Raw genomic sequence first — 18,657 nt, forward strand, 5'->3', positions numbered from 1 at the left:
AAAAATCCAGAATTTGGGGATCCAAGCAACTTCGAGTATGGAAATGTAAGATTTCCAGGAAGGGGACAAATAGCAAAGGTTTGGTATTCCTTGGTTTGAGCTTCGTGATCCCTCACCCAAGGCTGGTTTTAAAAACAAAACACATACAAACACAAAAACCCCAGGTCTACTTAAATACTTGTAGTTACATCTGGAACTACTTTCTTCTTAACACCTCTCTCTGTAACAGATGGCTTCATGTTAAAGTTTCTATTTCCACTCAGAAAACTCTACATTGTTACCCGATGCACAGTAATTGCAAAGCAAACATGAGACATTTAAAAATATTTTCTGTCTCTCAAGTATTTACAGTAATTGAAACCACTATCCCCACAATCGCCAGCCCAATTCCATCGAGCTGAACCTTCCCATGCTGGGAAGGAGAGACTGTGATCTGAAATGTGCTATGGCACAAACAGATGGACAGAGTGGTCATGTCTTCAGTGGAAACAGTGGTGCACATCCAAGAACCAACCAACCCTTTCTTCTTGTTCTTATGGCAGATGAAGCGATCAAATAAGGCTAGAGTAGGGTGTTGCAACTATCTCTCTTTTCTCTCTCTTTCTAAACTGAGGGACTGGTGTTGCAGGGAAATTGAGACACAAAACTAAAAGCAGACAGCTCTTGCAAATCACCAGGAAGCTGGTTGCCAAAAACTGCATTGCCATCGTAAATGGTGACAAAATGGGGAAAGCATTTTTTTTTTAAAAGAGGGAAAGAAACACCTCTGACACAACCTGGATTTCACATTCTTCAATTAGCTTTCCTGAAAATAACTTTCTGTAACCATTATGACATCACAGAAAAGGGACCAGGAGAAACTCGTTGAAGAGGTCCCCCTAGCTTCGCTAAATTTAGACACCGAGTGTGAAAGCATTTGGCATCATAACGGACCACAGCAACACAGGTTTAAGTGAAGTCTCCCCTAGGTTAAGGTTTATTTAAAAAATACCTTTGAGCCATAAAAGCTCAATTTAAAATTAAGATCTCAAATTTCATACATTTTTTTAAAAAATGGAAACACTCACATTTTTGTTTCATAGTCCTTCCAAGCTTTATCAAAAGGCTTTTTCAGATCCTGTAAACAGAGAGGCATAAATTAAACGGAACTCATATTAACTTCTGGGCAAGACAACTTATTTATTCCTGGACTGGTCCTGAAAGGAGCATTAATTTCTGTAATAAATGATGTATGCAATCCCATGAAAAATAAAGAACCTAGGGTACAGGCTTTTAATTAGATGAGTAGCTTTGCCACACACACACAGAGGAAGCAGGGAATCCCGGCACGTTCGCACTGCCCAGCTAGAGTGAGTATGAACTCAGGACCAGATACCCCACCCAGAGAACCATTTAATCTCCAAGTGTTTTAGTACCTCTCTCTACAAAAAAATAGGGACACTGACTTTTTCAATGAATAGGAGATGTAACCCTGATTTGGGCCCCCAGAGCAATGACAGAAAGGCTGTTCACCTTCTCCTGAGGTCTCCTGATTCCACTCTTCTGTCTGGAACTTCGGACCTCATATGCTTTCATAAAAGCTGGCTCAAAAGTATACTGAGCCACTGAAAATTTTATCAAATGGTTCCCATCTATTTGTGTTTCCTTTAACAGGGTTCTTTTGTAAGAACCTCCTTTTTTAGGGGTCAGGAGGCCTATTTTTTCTTTGGCTCTTCACTGGCCTTATGACAAGGCCAAAGCTCATAGCCCAGCATTGGAGGCCTTCCACAAACTAGCCCTTCCCACCCTGGAAGCCTTATCTCCTACTCCTGTACCTCCCTGGACTCAGGGCTCAAGCCTCAGGAGCAGTACCCTGTCACGCTCCCACCTACCTGGATGTGTATCCCTTTACCTCGTGTGCCCTGCCCTCCCATTTCGCTGGCTAACTGGGCTAACATGTGTTCTAGGACCTAGGTCCAGGACGATGAGGAATGTTCCTCAGTCTCGTAATAGCTCGCCAGTCCTGGCAAGCTCTGGGAAGTAAATACTGAAAGGTCTCTGCAGAGGTCGCTGAGATTGGCCAGCCTAGGCTTCCGGATGAGCCAGACGTGCCTGCGAATCACGTGCAGATCCAATCAGAGAATGTGATTTAAGAACTGGGGCACAATCATCTGTCTTTCAGATCACACATCTGTTTGGGCCAATGACGTGCAAAAGCGGCTACTGCTCAGCATCTGGTACAGACACCACTCGAGCCGACTTCCTCACTCACGTGTTCATGAAACAAATCACAGCCTAGGCGTTTATTCTGAACAATGAACGTCCTTTGGAGGATGGAAAAATAACGTTGGCTCAAGCCTTACTGGTGCGGATTTTCCTGCCAGGAAGCTACATCCTTGCAAGGACCCTTACCGCAACAGTCAGTGAGAGCCACACTGGCCTGAGAACCAGACTTCCCCACATGGGCTTCCCCACTCAACCAACAGAGCCTGAAAACTGTTCACAGAAAACAGTTTCTTTCCCTTCCTGCCCTCCTCTCTTTCCCACATTTATGGCACCAGCTAGATGACCGGAAAGGCCATGGGACACCACCGGTATGCCTGAAAGGTGATGCCAAGGTAGCAAATCGAGGGAAACTGAGGCAGCAAAAAACCATCTTATCCAGTAAGAAGCTGGGTGTGTGCTGTGGCCTCGACAGGCCAGCAGGACTGCAATTCTACGTCCCCCAACGGCCGTCCCTGGAGAGTTGGTTCTTTGAGGGCATACCCCTTTCACTCCTTTCAGGTCTCCCTTCAGCAGACTGTCCAAGGGGAAGGAGATGATGTTGTTCATATTCTGAATCTAAAAAGCAAACAAACAAAATTCTCATTCGATTTCCTTTTTAATCTCCAGTAAGGACAGCAAGATGTTAGAGAACAACTGGTATCAATTAACCTTCCCTAAAAACCTGGCCTGCATGAGCATGTCAGCCTTCTTCATTCCGAAGCTCTTCATGGTGGCTTTATCTTGCAAACAGAAACATAACTCATAGAAGTCTGTAACCGTCTATTCTTCACAACTGTGAAGCTGGTTGAAAAGATCGTCATTGTGATGAAGAAAAATTATTTCAAAATAATGAGAGAACCACTCTAAAGATACTGGACTAGAATTCACAAACACACACTTCCTGCTCTCACTCACGGCTCTGTCCAATGTCCTGGGCTATGCTTCATTGATGTCTCAGGGCCCACAGATCCCAGTCTCCCCCAGAACTGACCCCCACAGGGCAACACAGAACAAAGAAGAGAACGAAGGAGGTCACTGTTTTGTGGATGCATATGAGTCAATGTTCAGAGACAGGAAGAGAAAGAGGTATGGTGTATTGCATGTTGTTGCATGTGTGAGGTGTGGGGTATATGTGAGATTTGTGGTGTGTGTGTGTGTGTGTTGCACGTATTGGGCACATGAAGTGTGGGGTACATGTGGTACATGTGAAGTGTATGTGGGACATGTGGGGTGTGTGTGTATGGGTGTGTGTGTGTGCATGTTGTGTGTATGAGGTGTGGGGGCATATGGGGGATGTAATGTGTGTGTGTGTTGCTGGAAAAGGAGAAAAATGAAAAAAGGACGGGGGGGGGGGGGTCTTGGGTACTCTATTCTTCTCTTTGAAGCAAGAAGACAAGGGATGGAGGCTGAGCAAGTTGTCACCATGGATCAAATAGACCAGAATCAAACCCAAGGCTGTCCCCACTGGCTTCCAATGTGGGTAAGCTAAGATAAAGCTTCAGCTAGGACCCCTCAGGCACAGCCTGCCATGTTCTGAGGCCTGCAGAGTCCCTCCCTGGCAATAAGCTAAAGCTCTATTGTCTCCTCTTCCCAGGCTCAGCCCACTGCCTTAAATCAACACAATTGCCAGTTGGCAATGCCAGGGCCTGGTGGCATGTGTGTCACTTTGGGATATATACACCTAGATTGTGGCCTATAAAAGAAGACAGACAAGTAAGGACTTTGAAACCATGTGCATTTATTCTTACCACTGAGCAGAGGAAAATTTTAATCTTAGTAGAATTACACTGAATAGAAAGACCAACACCAGGTATAATTTTTAGGGAAATAGGGGATCTGATTTTCAAATACTATTCAGCATATGAAACCTCAAAATAGGAGGAAAAAATTTATCTGAAAAATACTGCAAGTGTGTAATGATGCCTGTGCCAAAGCACCAATCCTGCCAAAGAAATGATCGATTGATGACGGTCATTTCAGAAATGGCTTTTTTTGGGGTAACATTTGTCTGAGGCTCGCACACCTCAATGTGTGTCATGCACCTGGCAGGCGTCTGAGGCACAATGTAATCAGCTAGGACTTGTGAGGATTCACCTTAAGCATTGGATTTTTAGACACTGAGAAGTGGAGTTTAAGGCGAGGTCTCAGGGCTGCCTGGAAGGAACAGTGACAAACAAAGGTGGTGCTGGTGAATAGTCTCTGATGGCAGGCACACCTGGTTTCCACCATAAACTGTGGCAGGAGTAAACCTGAGTGCAGAGCACAGGGCTGCCGCACGCCTGGCTCCTCCCACACCTCCACCCACCGGCAAGGATGCCTGCTGGCGACTGCATGGACCCAAGCCAGCTGCCACTCCACACCCGCCCTGCTGCTTCTGGCAGGTCCCTCACACCGGGCTCCTCTCGGCTCCGCCTTGCAGACCAGCTGCTCACCCACAAGCTCTCCGCTGGCCATTCTTGCCGCCGTGTTCCTGGGTGGGTCTCTCTGCCCCTTTTCTGGACTGAGGCTCTATGCTCCTGGCCTCCGGCCCCTGCTCTCTGCCCGACCCACCCCCATCCTCGGCAGTTGTCAGATTCATCTGGTGTGGTGCCCCTGCCCTAGGGACCCTCCACAGTCCACCTCCTTCACCACTTTCCATCTTCGTATCCGGCCAAGTGGAAGTCTTTGCTCTTGTCTGCTTGTGCTCAATCTGTTCCACCCCGCTGAGTGTCCTCCCACACCTCCTCGTCCAAAGCCTTCTCATCCACCAGGCTTTCCCCACATGCTACCTTCTCCATTAGCACCTCCCAGCTGCCAGCAGGAAGTGATTCCTCCCTCCCAAGTCCTCTAATATTCTCTTTTTAACAAATTTCTTCAGGCCCTTGACAGGTCCTACACTGCTTCATCTCATCAGTCTCGCACTGTACACCCCGAAGGACAGTTTTAAGTATACTTCATTTTATATGCCCCGTGGCACCTAGCACAGGGCTTGGCCCAGAGCAGGTGCCTGAGAAACACTGAGTAAATCAATATACTGAAGTATTTTCCTGATCATCTAATGCATAAGGGACAGACCCTTGAGATACATTAATACCCTTAAACTGAACATCATATGGCAAATATGTATGTGAATTCGTTAATCCATTCATCATGTATTTATTGAGCATGTATTTTGTAGACACCAACTAGCTAGCTACAAAATAAAACACAGTACTTGCCAGCCAGGCAGGCTACCCTGGGCTTGGGAAGAAGGGGACTGTCCCAGTTACTGAGCCTTGAGACATTGCCCATTCAGCCACACGATCACAAAGAGCCATGGCTAAGACTCAGAGGCACTGATCAATTTGGTCCTAAACATTGCCGAAAGGGGAGCCAACACAGCACCATCTTGGATAAGGCAAGTACAAGAAAGAGGCAGCAAAAACAGTCTGAGGAGGAGCAGTAAAACTGCCCAGGGTGGCAGGTTGAGCCAAAGGCACCAGCACAACCCAATTATACAGTGGGCTGGAGGGGGAGAAAAAAGACCAAGGTGCTTACAGATTAAAAATCTTATTATTAAAAAAAAATATATTATTATTAGGGCAGCCCCGGTGGTGCAGAGGATTAGCGCCGCCTGCAGCCTAGAGCGTGATCCTGGAGACCCTGGATGAGTCCCATGTCAGGCTCTCTGCATGGTGCCTGCTTCTCCCTCTGCCTGTGTCTCTCTCTGCCTCTCTCTCTCTCTCTCTCTCTCTGTCTCTATGAATAAAAATAAAAATCTTATTATTAGAAAGAAGTCTAGTGGGTTTGTTACAAGAGGCATGTGTAGGTATGAGTGCATGCACGGATGAATGAGGAGAACAGAATTCTTTACAGCACGGGGAAAGAACACAAAATTTGGCTGATAAATCTACTTTAAGACTATTTGTTATTTAATTCAAACAAGAGTATAGGTACTGATAGACAGGTGTTAGGTCCAGAAGAGGTAAACTAAGCTTTGGTATCTAGACTGAAACAGTAAAGTTGAGGAGTGAAAATCGATGGCTACGCAACCAGCTGGCTTTGCTTTCATTCTCTCTCTCTCTCTCTTTTTTTTTCTTTTTTTAAGATTTTTAATTTATTCATGAGAGACAGGCAGAGGGAGAAGCAGGCTCCTCACAGGGAGCCCAATGTGGGACTTGATCCTGGGACTCTGGGATCACGCCCTGAGCCAAAGGCAGACACCGAACTGCTAAGCCACCCAGGCATCCCTGCTTTCATTCTCAATGCCGTGGATGGGGCCCACAGCCTTGCAGTGACCAGGACGTCACACAGCCACTATAGCTGCCAAGGAGATGCACAGGGTCCTTAGGGAATGACAGGAGATAAAGCTGAAGAGGCACAGAGGGTTAGCAGACAAAGATGGATTAGGTAGAACCGCGGTCCCCAGGAACTCACCATCTAATAGGAAAGATAAAGCCCATAATTAAGTAAGCAACCTGCCCTGTGAAAACTCTGAAGAGCCAAATAAAGCACCATGGAACTTCTAAGAAAAGAAACTTACTTTTAGTCTAGACACCAGGGAAATCTTTGCTGACTGGGAGTTATGTGAGATAGACCTTTAAAAAAGAGGGAGAATTTTGTCTTGCAAGATGGGGTGGAGGGTCTCCCAGGCAAAAGGAGCAGGGTGGAGAAGCAGCCAAAGGTACATGTTAGCCACGTGAGCACAGGGGCAGGGAAGACAATGCTGAGAAGGAAGTCCAGATGCCAGATGGACCCAGGGGGTTCTGGCTTTCATTCCAGTGGATTTTTTTTTTCTGGAGTTATTCAAATGATCTAAAATAAGAAACCATTACTTTTCTAATCAGAAAATAATTAGCTGAATTATTACAAGAGAGACTAAGTGGTTGCCTGGAGCTGGGGGTTAACTGAAAGAGGACACGAGGGACCTTCCTGGGGGGAAAAATGGTCTCTAGGCTGATGTATGGTCATGGCTTCACCATTGGTAGAGTTCCTAGAAATCACTGACTTGTAATACTTGAAATGGGTAAAATTCATGACATATAAAATATACCTCAATAAGGCTGTTTTTTTTTTATTTATTTATGATAGTCACACACAGAGAGAGAGAGAGAGAGAGGCAGAGACACAGGCAGAGGGAGAAGCAGGCTCCATGCAAGGAGCCCGACGTGGGACTCGATCCCGGGTCTCCAGGATCGCGCCCTGGGCCAAAGGCAGGCGCTAAACCGCTGCGCCACCCAGGGATCCCCAAGGCTGGTTTTTTTTAAAAAAGAAATATACAATTATAAACAGAATCCTCATCAATGAATTCATTAACCCAGCTTCGTACTACAGGACAGTAGCCTCTGGATTTATATGCTCCACGTATATAAACTGCACAGCCCAGAAGCATTCTGACTCAGGGTGAGCATCCCAGAAAATGTCTGCTTTCGTTTCCACTTGGCTGGGAGAACACGTACGCTGGAGCCCAGATGCTCTGTGTTGGCAAGAGTGCCCTGAAGCACGAAGGCTGGGCTCTGACTCTTTCTCTGACTCTGTGTGCTTGGGGCAGCCCCACAGTCTTGAATGCACCATCTTCTGTTCTGGCGGACAGCAGTGAAAACCACAGCCAAAGACTAGTGCACATCCCTGTGCTCAGCAGCCCCTGCCTCAATTCATGAGTAATGAAATCTTTATGACCTAAGGGAATAATTAAGTTATCCCTGGGTAATCCAGCCAGAATATTCCCTTAGTGCCAAGCAAGCACTGGGCTTTCTCCTATGTTCTTACTTTTAACACATATATTTATACAAAATGGCTTTCTGAATCACCAAGCACGATCCAAATAGAAGTCATTAAGCTCAATCACTGCTATTAACTATGGATCTAATACCAATAGCAAATAGGTAATCTTCTTTTTTCTTAATTACAGTTTTTATTTAAGTAATCTCTATGCCCAACTTGGGGCTCGAACTCATAACCCTGAGACCAAGAGTCACATGCTCTTCTGACTGAACCAGCCAGGTGACCCACAAATAAGCAATCTTTGAATTAACAATCCCCCCTTCTCCCTTCCTGTCTTCACTTTTCCTGGATTCACTTGGATACGTCTGACAAGATGAGAGAGTAAGTAGTCAAAGGTCTGCAATCTCACAAGGAGAAATAAAATGATTCAATTGGTGGGGCAGACAGGCTGGCAGAAATCAAGAAGAACCTCAGTATGCTACTGCCACTGTTCACCATTCGTGAACCAAAATGGGAAAGATTAGTGGGGGCTGGGGAGACAGAGCCAGCCAACAGCCATCTTTCCATGCTATTCTTCCTAATTTTGGGGTGGGGGTATTAAAAATTCCTGGACTCTAGCTTTGTCACTTCCATACTCAGTAAAATCTTTCCACTTTCCCTCCTATGCTTCCTCAGCCCACAGGGGCACCATCTCGCCTGCTCCTTTAGCTCCCATCACTAGTGACCACCTGTTGCTAATCCAGCCAAAGCTCCACCTTGGTCCCATAAATAAAGCACCATGGAACTTCTAAGAAAAGAAACTTACTTACTTTTAGTCTGGACACCAGGGAAATCTTTGCTGATTGGAGGTTATGTGAGATAGACCTTTAAGAAAGAGGGAGAATTTTGTATTGCAAGATGGGGTGGAGGGTCTCCCTGGCAAAAGGAGCAGGGTGGAGAAGTATACAACATGCCCTGGGACCTCGGTGCTGCCTCCTTAACTCAGGCAATGAGCAAAATGGCTTTGCCAGGTGATCTTGCTAAAGGGGATCCATCTAGAAGCCTGAACCTAGACAGGATACTCTTATCACAGCTATTTTTAAGAAGCAGCACAAAAAGAGAGAATCACAACAGAGGAAGTCACTGGGCAGACTTCCTACCTCCAGGCCTGTGAATCTAGTAAGTCCAGGTGTTCCCAAGGCTCCCCTCCAAAATCCTTAATAGAGCCCAACTCTCTTTGGGGATAATAAGGTTGTCTCTAAAAGGCCAATGTATTGCTATATAAAACATGGCTAAGGAATCTCATCTGAGACTGATCTGTGTCATGTAAGTTTATTTTCATCTACTTTGTTCATGAGAAGCCTGAGAAGCAGACAACACTTTGAGATCTGTGGAGTGTTTCTTTTCTTTCTAACATGAGCAAATGCTGCCCAATCACAGAGTTACACAAGTAAAAGTGAGGCTTCAAAGAAAGGCAAACCACAAGGAGGCCCAGCTCCTCCTTGTCAGGGTGGAGGGTTGCAAAAAGACTTCAGACCTCATTGCTTCAGTTAAGGGCATAATTCTCAGCGAGGTTTCAGTATTACTAAGGATGAGTATGTAAGAAACAGTCATCACCTGCTGGAAGCTTCAAGTTATTTCCAGGAGCCAGAGCCTAAGGCCCAGTAGGGCGTGTGGGTTGCTAAGTGTGTTATAGTAGCAGGTAAGGCTATACACCTGTGCTGTCCAATGTGTTAGGTTCTAGCTACACGTATATACTCATCACATTGAAATTAACTGAAATTAAATCAAGTTAAAGACCAAGTTCCTTAGTTGCACTAGCCCTATTTCAAGTGTTCAACAGCTACATGTGGCTGATGGCTTATTATACTGAAGCAGGTATCAACATTTCCATCAAAGCAAAAGTTCTACTGAACATCAATGCTTTAAACCAATAGCTTAAAAAAAACTTAAGCACCTTTATTAAGGTATAATTGACATATAGTAAGCTACACACACTTTAAAGTGTACCTAACTCTGGGAAATGAACTAGGGGTGGTGGAAGGGGAGGTGGGCGGGGGGGTGGGGGTGACTGGGTGACGGGCACTGAGGTGGGCACTTGACGGGATGAGCACCGGGTGTTATTCTATATGTTGGCAAATTGAACACCAATAAAAAATAAATTTATAAAAAAATAAAGTGTACAATTTGGTAAGTTATGACACATATACACACACCCGTTAAACCAGTACCAAAATCCTGATAGTGAACATATATATATCCATCCCCCAAAAAAGTTTCTTTGTGCTCCTCTTACAATCCCCATCTCCCAGTTCCTCAGTCCCTGGGCAGCCACTGATCTAATTCTGTCAGCAAAGAATAGTTTGCATTTCCCAGAATTGTATGTATCTGGAATCATGGGGCATGCACTCCTTTCCGTGGCATCGTATCTGGTTTGAGAGTGAGCACTCCTTACTTGGAGAGGCGTCCATGCTGGTGCATCAACAGTCCACTCTTGTTCCTTGCTGAGCACTGCTCCACAGTCTGGCCAGACTACAATCAGCTTATCCTGACACCTGCTCACAGACTTCTGAGTTATTTCCAGTTTGGGGGCTACCATAAATCTTACAAAGAAAGGTGCTAGGATGATTCATGGCATGGGACTCTCAAATAGTGGTGGGAAGGCCTTTTCAAGAGGAGACATTTGAGCAGAGTAGAAGTGAGGCACAGAGCCACAGGAGAATCTGGCGGAAGAGTGTTCCCAGCAGAAGGAATTCCTAACATGAAGGCTCTGAGGCAGCAGTGTGCCTGGTGGATTTAAAGAAGTTTTCTATGTGCTTTCCAAAGACTGCTTATCTGAAAAAATGGGCACCCAGGCCAAAAGTTTTTTGGAGAAGCAGAAGGTATTAGATAAAATGGTCTAAATCCCAAAATGGCGGTGGGCTATTTTGTTTCATTCAACCCTAATAACTATTCTGAGAAGTAGGCACAGTTATCCCCATTATACAGACATGCAAAGCAAGAGAGAGCTAAGTCACCCACTTGGCCCCCAAATCCCATTAGAAGCAGCAGAGCCGAAGGGAGAGGCTGAAGCCAGGGCTTGTCCTATCATTTTGCTGCCAGAGAAGGACTCTCACACACACCCCGAGACCAGGCAGGAGGAGCCGGGAGGCAGAACACAGGCTTCCCTCTGAGGGGCCGCTGATGTCACAGTTCCCTTCTAGTCCCTTGTTGAGCAAGCAGTTGGTCAGGAGAGCTACCCAGGTCACTGAGGCTTTCAGGGTCTATGAAGAGGCTCTGCTGGCTGGGGTTGACAGCCTGCACTGGCCCGCTGCACTCCCAGGCCAGCTTCGCTGGCAGCACAGCCACTCCGCTGGTTTGTTTAATTAGAAAAGGGTGGGGGGGAAGCCCACGCCGATCTTGAGTTAAGTTTAACACAAACTGAAAGATCCAAACCAGCCAGCTGCCAAAGACACACTGGCAACTTTCACACCAGAAACACGATGGGATGTAGCTGGCCTGGTTTCTGCCTTACACACTGCGTCTCTGCCACTCATACTGCTTTGATCTGTCAGGTTCTAAGTGGAGAGAAAATAGTGACCCTTTGCCCCTCTTTTCCATCAGAGGCCAGGTGTTGAAATTACACACTACAGCCTCCCTGCAGCCATGCTGGAAACCCACAGACATCCCCCTCTGAGGCCTAGGGGCAGCCACAGAAGAACCCAGCTTCCACAACTTCTCCGAAGCCCACATGATGTGAAAATTAAGCCACTAACCAAAAATGAAAGCACCTTTTCAAACTTCTTACTTCCTAGAATCCAAGGCTGGGAGATACTTGCTGGCCGCAGCATCACTGTCTTCATCTCTGGGGCAGGTAAGCCTCGGAGGCACCTTACCAGGCTGTCCTCTACAGTAGCTGGCTCCTAACCAGTGAGGTCAGCATCATGAGGAAACTTCTTAGAGATGCACATGGTTAGACCCCTGGGAATGGGCCCAAACAAGTGTTCTAACAACTCTCTAGGCATAGTGCGGCACCAAGGTTGAGAACCACCATTCAGCAGGTGCAGTGCGGGGTTGTGATTTTTATTCTGATGAGTTCCAGGTGATGCCAGTGCTGCTGCTGCTGTCCAGGGACTACACTGTGAGAACCTCTGCTTTAGATCAATACTTCTCAATCCCTATGTGCCTACTCATCTCCTGGGGAATCTTATGAAAATGAAGATTCTGGTTCAGTAGGTATAGGGGAGAAGGGCCTGGGAGTCTGCATCTCTAAGATGCCCCACGTGATTCCACTTGAATGCAAGACTGGGGCTTCTAGGGGCATGGGTGAAACAACATCTAAATGCTCTGTGAACTGAATCTGGGATAGGCAAGCATTGACATGGTTTACTGAGTTTTAGATTTTAAGGAATGACTAATAGGTGAAAATTCCCAAAGAAAGAGGAGTATAGGTCACCTGGGTGGCTCAGTGGTTAAGTGTCTGCCTTTGGCTCAGGTCATGATCCTGGGGTACCTGGGATTGAATTCCGCATCGGGCTTCCCACAGGGAACCATGCATCTCCCTCTGCCTATGTCTCTGCCTCTCTCTGTGTGTCACTCATGAATAAATAAACCAAATCTTTAAGAAAAAAAAAGAAAAAAAGGGGAGTGCACATGAAGAAACTAGGACCTTGAATTTATCAACTCACTGTCGCCTCCCCACAGAGGGGCAGGGGCCAGACTCCTGGTCAAGCACCTCACTAACAGGAGGAGACACCAGAAGCACTGCTGACAGTTTGCAGACCCCCTTCTGTAGCATCAACCTCTTCCAGCCACCAGCTCCATCCCTTTGTCACTTTCTCCTTTCCTTATCAACCTCCCCTAGAGCAGCAAACACCTGCTGTTTCCGCCTTGTGCTACTGCAACTTGTCCTCTGCTTTTACACACTCAGGAGAAAGGTTCCTGTGGCCTCCTGATCTCCGAGGCCACTCATCAGGGCTCCTCCTCCTGCTCGTTTGCTGCTAGGTCCAGCTGACTCCCTTCTGCCTTCACTCACATCTTCTACTCCCATCTGTCCACAGGTTATCTCACAGATTTCACAAAAGCTTTTTTTTTTTTAAGTTCAAAGTTCCCTATAACATGGTGGCTGTCCCTTAAATAGCCAACTACTTGAGGAAACGCAGGATGGTGGGAAAGAACAAAGAGAAACCTTGTTTTGAGTTCACTAATGCTCTCAAATGATTATTCTGTAACAGTGCATCCTCCATCTGACAAGTCATTACAGATATGTGCAAGGCATGTGTTCATAAACCTTGCCATCATGCTCATTTGCAGATGGCCCTGGGGACACCTTGTGAAGCCCCACAAGACTCCCTGGACCCACCTCCACCCCAGGACCCAGGGACCCAAGGTGGGGTCACACCCCCAGGGCTTTGTGGCATTTGCACAGTGGCCATCGGAGCACACATTGCTTCTAACAAAAGCGTCTGTGTGTCCCCGGCCAGATGGCAGTGCTCATTGCCTAGACAGCGCCAGAGCGGGCCCTCACCCAGCGGGCCATCATCACTCCTCCCCCACCCAGTTAAGCTCTCCTCCCTCTCGAGGCCTTGTTCCCACCCTGAGCTTCTCCCACTTTCTCTCACTTCTACAGGTCAGTGGTAGCACTGCCATTCCAAAAAAGAAAAGAAACAGAATCAAAGTACATTTACACATATCAGGTGTCTGTGCTACAAACAAGACAGAGACTCTGACATTTTTACTGCTTTTGTTCTTCTGGTCAAGCTAAGGATGTGCTTTCATTTGAGAGCATAGGGAGCAGCTTGAAAGTCTAAGAGAATTTCCAACTGCATATGAGGCCAGTTAAGAAGTCAGTGCCAAGGTTTCTAGGCATCCAAAGTAACAGTCAGTAGGCCTGCCCACAGACTCCATCGCCCTACAGCTCTAGCTCTCCAGCCCTTCATACTCAAAGCTTAGAGATTTTTACTGTGCATACAAGCCTAGGAGCCAAGTCATCCTGAGTGTCAGCTCCCAGCACTGTGGAACAAGAAACAGTGGGGGCAGATACCACAGCAGTCAGAAACCAGTGATCAGCAGGGCAAAGAGCGTCAGGATACTAAAGTGTTGGAAATGGAAAGTAGGTGGTCTGGCATCAATCTCAGGGCAGAAATCCCCATATACCAAAGGAGATATGATACAGTGGGGGAGGGGTTCCTTCAAATTTCAGTGTAGTTCATTTACACCCAGAAAAACGGTAAGTCTTCCTCCCAAAAAGAGGAAATTTTGGTCTCCCTGAGTTTAAGACATTTTAATATATAATCATTTTCAATAAATGAAGTTGAACGAGAAGAAGTATGTGGGGCATGTGGGTGCCTACTTGTTAAGAGTCTGCCTTCAGCTCAGGGCATGATCTCAGGGTCCTGGGATAAAGCCCTGGTAAGCTCCTTGCTTAGTGGGGAGTTTGTTTCTCCCTTTCCCCCTGTTCATGTTCTCTCTCACTCAAATGAATAAATTTAAAAATCTTAAAGAGAGAGAGAGAGTAAAGTTTGAGGGTGAAGACCCCTGGCAGGAAGCTCTCCATACTTTAAGCAATGAGATATTCTCTGTTTATCTACAAAATGAGCTCACAGTGACCGGAACATGGAGGATATGACAGAAGAACCTGGCTGGGCTACTACCCACACAGCAGGATGGGACACCTTTCCTCCAGGCTCTGCCCACCTCACATGAACGAGGCCACAGGCTACCACATACCCACAAGAGAACCTCACCAGTGCTTTACTCTGCTGCTAGAATATCTTGTATCGCCAATCATTTGTGTAAAATAAATTCATGACTCAAGTGCATGATGGTTGGTAGAACTTTCAAATTCCTCTTTCGATGCAAGTGAAGTGAGATTTCCTCAGCCGCAGGGCCACCCCCAGATCTCACATCGGAACTCCATCCTTTCCTGGGCATCTGTTGGCCCTGCTTCCACTTGGGGCAGCCCTGCAGACAGGGAGCACAAATATCACCTCCAATTCTCCGGAACCAGAGACACAGGGCTGTGTATCTGGGAGTGACCTTTCAGCAATATGTCCTCTAATGCAGCCATTTGTTAAAAAGCTACCTCTTAGCACAGAAGTGGTCCCTGGAAAATCTTTCCAGGATTCTCACATCCATCTGGTAAGAGGAAAAGAACTTAAGAAACTGGGCTGACTTTATAACCAGTTTAATTTCACACATGTTACATTTCTGGAGATGTCTTGTTTTTCCCTTTATCCTGCATAACTGCAGAGAAAATTCATAGGCTCTCTGAAGGTGAGAATCTCACCCATTAGTAACAAAATCTCACTTTATATTAAGTTGGCCTTTCTCTGGAGATGTTCCAAAGGCTTTCTAAACATCCACTCACGCCACAAAGCAGGTAGGTGGTAATTCTTCTTTCTGGACAAGGGGAGAATTGACAATCTTAGCCACCCAAAACGGAAATGTTTTGAAGTGCCTGAGAGAAAGTAAAAGCAAGGCTTTAAAAATAAGAGATAGGATAGATGTGACCAAAAATAGGACTAAGAATGGTATACAAAATACCAAAAAAGGAGAATTCTCCTGTAATCGGCTCACTCTCAGCAACAGCTCCTTAGAGGCGGCTACTCGGTGGTCTGGTGGCTGGGCAGCTGTGCCACCAACACTGGCCCAGAAAAGTAGGCCTGGTAAATCTAATTTTGGCACAAAAAAGAGATTTTCCCCCTCACTCTGATCTTTGCCAGAGGCAGGGTCAACAGCCCTAACTCCATAAAGCAAAAGCTGAAACCAAAGGAAGGCCCACAGACTCAAAGCTACTACTGCCAGGATTTCAGTCAATGTCTTGTCGTGACACCAGGATGTCACCCATGTGCTGGGTTGCAATTTTCAAAGAACCCCCCATCCTCCACCTGCTGCTTTCCTCTTGCTGAGCAGGCCTGGTTTTCCCACCATGAGGGAAACCGAGGCCCCGCTGCTGCCTCGTGGTCACTGCAGCTCAGCGTGGCCTGTGTTTCTTTTTACGCTTTCCCCACGTTGCCATCTCTCCTGTTCAGCCTTTCTCCTTCCAGAAGAGAAACCTTAATTTCTTTAAATGCTACAGTGGACACAGTATGGATCCAGAGTTCTGAGAGCTGGATTTGAATCACAACTCTGTTGCTCACTCAGTACGGACCTGGTGAATCACTTATCAAGTATGTGCCCCCATCAGATGAAGGTAACTTGAGATGTCCTGCATAGTGGTCAGGAGGACTGAAAAAGTGTCCCCTCACGCCTCACCCGGGGCCTAGTGCACCACGGGTGCTCAGCAACGATGGCCACCGATGGCTCACTCACCGCGGCAAGGCAGGTAGCTACTGGGCCTTGGTGGGATTCCCGAAGTGCTCAAAGTGGCAATGCCATGGGGTGGTAGGCAAAGCAGCAGTCACAAGGTCCAGACCCGCCCTGACTTCAGTTGTGCAGAAAATCAAGAAAAGAAGGGGGGGTTCTGTTTAACTGTTTAGTTGCTCCTGCTGATAACCAGGTACAAGCTGGCTTACTGGGGATCCACTGTGTGGAGTACTAGAGGGGGCCTTTCTACACATGCAGGCACATGGGCCCATGTCCCAAGGGCAAGCTCTTTAAAAACCCCAGAGCCTCCTCAATTATATAATCTATGAAGCAAGGAGAATGCAGACTCCCTCCGGGGGTGATTGTAGAGATTAAGTAAATTCAGATGTGTACAACAGTGGGCTCCAGTCTATACACACAACCAGGTGTGGCACTATTACCTCCATTTCAGAGCTGAGAAAAGCTAGATCTGGGGAGGAGTTGAAGATAAGAGTAGCTGCCTGTGGGTGGCGGGCGGCGGGGAGGCCCCTGCCTGGGGCCCTGCCTGCTATTCCCTTTGCCACCCTCCCGGGATCCCTCCTGCTGCATCCTGTTTCAGGACTGACTCACGCATTCAGATGACTCACACGTCTTGCTTGTTCTTGGCTTCCCTCTTCATCTTGCTCAAGCACATCCTTTAGGAGTTTCAGAGAAATGATGCATGGGAGCTAAACTTTTTGAGCCTTGAATGTCTGAAAATCTCTCTAATTCTACTCTCAGGCTTGGCTGGTTAGAATTCCAGGTTGGAATTCTGTTCCTCAGGATTTCAGGGGCCTGGCTTCATGCCTTCAAGTTTCCAGGGTTATTGCTGAGATGTCCAGTACAGCCAATTCTCAGTCTGCCCTGTGCTTTCTGAAAGGGCAAAGACTGTTCGCGATTTCACATGGAGATGCCTGGGGCCTCTCCTCTCCCTGCTCTGGGCTCTGACCAGCCTTCACTTGGGAGACACGAGTGGCTGGTGTCAGGGACCGTCCTGAACTCACAACACCCTCCTGGCCTCTGCTCCCTCTGAAGCACCTGTCCACCGAATGATGGGCCTTGAGGATTAATCCTCATCCATTTTATCTATTTTCCACTCTTGTTTTGCTTTGTTTTTGACCTATTTTCTGAGGAATTTCTATTCCAATCTCGTCACTGGATTTTGCTTTGATATTGTCTTATTACATTAATTGCCTCTCCTATTTCTTTAACCCTAAACTGCATCCCTACTCCTTTCCTCCGATACAATGTCTACTCCGATCTCTCTGAAGAATTACATGTAGATTCCTTCAAGTTTTCTTCTGTTCTGTGCCTCTGAGTCCTTCCCTCTGCTGATTTTGGTCTCTTTCACCCTGGAGGCTGCTCATTCATGCTTAGGAGACAAGAGCCCAAAGCCGGGAAGGGGCTGACCCATGGAGGGCCTGGAAGAGTGGGCTGCACACTGACAAGGTCCCAAGAAGATCCCCACAGGTCTTCCCTGGGGTCATTCAGTTTTTCCAGTTCAAACAAAATATTCTAATCCGACTCAGTGGTGAGAACCTACTAAGTGTGTCTGCCAGAGTCCAGGGAGCAGGGTGACGGGGAAGGGGGGGGCGGTTAGGGCTCCCCAGTCACGGCACTCACTGCCAGCCTGTTCGGAGCAGGAAGAAATGGGTGACAAACTTTATAAAAGCCCCAAGAGACTGCAAATGAGCCTGAGTAAAAAACTTCAGCACAATAATAGCAACTGAAATCTTTTATGAGTGGAGACAGGGAGAGAGACCCAGAGCCTTAAGGATCTGGTTCTTTCCCTTCCCCGTTATTAACTTATACACAATGTTCCCTTCTTTCTGCCCCGCCAAGGCCAGACATACAAACCCGCCATCACCACCATTTGAAGAACGATGAGCTACTTTTTCACTTGTTATTTGCTTGCTGACAGGAGAAATGAGAATGGCGCTGCTGTTTGCGACCTTAACCTGCTCTGGTCACCCATGACCTTTAGAAGCTGGGAGAGAAAAACAGGAAAGGGACGCTGGGGCCATCCCAGTGTACATGGCCCTTGTGGAAGAAGCCAGGCACAGCAGGGTCATGAACACCCTCTCAGGCTGCCCACTTGTTCAGAATTCTGTTCCCACAATGAGGAAGGCACAGAGCTGCCAAGCTCAAGAAAGAAGCCCATTCACCCACGTTACCCAGCACCTACCGCAGGCAAGAAGTACCAGCTCCGTGTTCCCACTTGCTTAAAGAGTGACTTTTTTTAGGCTCTGCCTTTGGGAGCATAAAAGGCCTTTAAATATTCATGGCAATTTCTGTGCTTTGATTATAGGTTACCTTGGTGTGTAAGACAGGCCTGGAACATATTTATTAAATATTGTAAGTTTAACTGCCTACCATAATTACCAGAAACAGATGATTCTACATAGTTTAGAAACTTAAAAATTGAAGTCAGAGGCCCTTAAGAAGATG

The 18,657-nt window shown here is 46.8% G+C and overlaps 1 protein-coding gene and 1 long non-coding RNA gene across 9 annotated transcripts in view; both read right to left on the bottom strand.

The window, feature by feature from the left end:
* Window positions 1–18,657, bottom strand: part of ASAP2 (ArfGAP with SH3 domain, ankyrin repeat and PH domain 2) — a 173,300-nt gene that overhangs the window by 72,651 nt on the left and 81,992 nt on the right. For all 8 annotated transcript variants that reach the window (XM_072771135.1, XM_072771134.1, XM_072771130.1 and 5 more), the window contains exons 4-5: window positions 2,746–2,820; window positions 1,068–1,117 (exon numbers count right to left, since the gene is read on the bottom strand). In XM_072771135.1, coding sequence (XP_072627236.1) covers window positions 1,068–1,117; window positions 2,746–2,820 — 125 coding nt within the window. The remainder of the gene's footprint in view (window positions 1–1,067; window positions 1,118–2,745; window positions 2,821–18,657) is intronic.
* Window positions 15,086–18,569, bottom strand: LOC140601782 (uncharacterized). Its single transcript, XR_012004845.1, has 3 exons — window positions 16,801–18,569; window positions 16,198–16,309; window positions 15,086–15,285 (listed from the first exon to the last, which is right to left on the bottom strand). It is a non-coding gene; the product is annotated as an uncharacterized lncRNA (long non-coding RNA).

The sequence above is a fragment of the Canis lupus genome, chromosome 12 (assembly GCF_048164855.1).
Source record: "Canis lupus baileyi chromosome 12, mCanLup2.hap1, whole genome shotgun sequence".
NCBI classification, from domain to species: domain Eukaryota; kingdom Metazoa; phylum Chordata; class Mammalia; order Carnivora; family Canidae; genus Canis; species Canis lupus.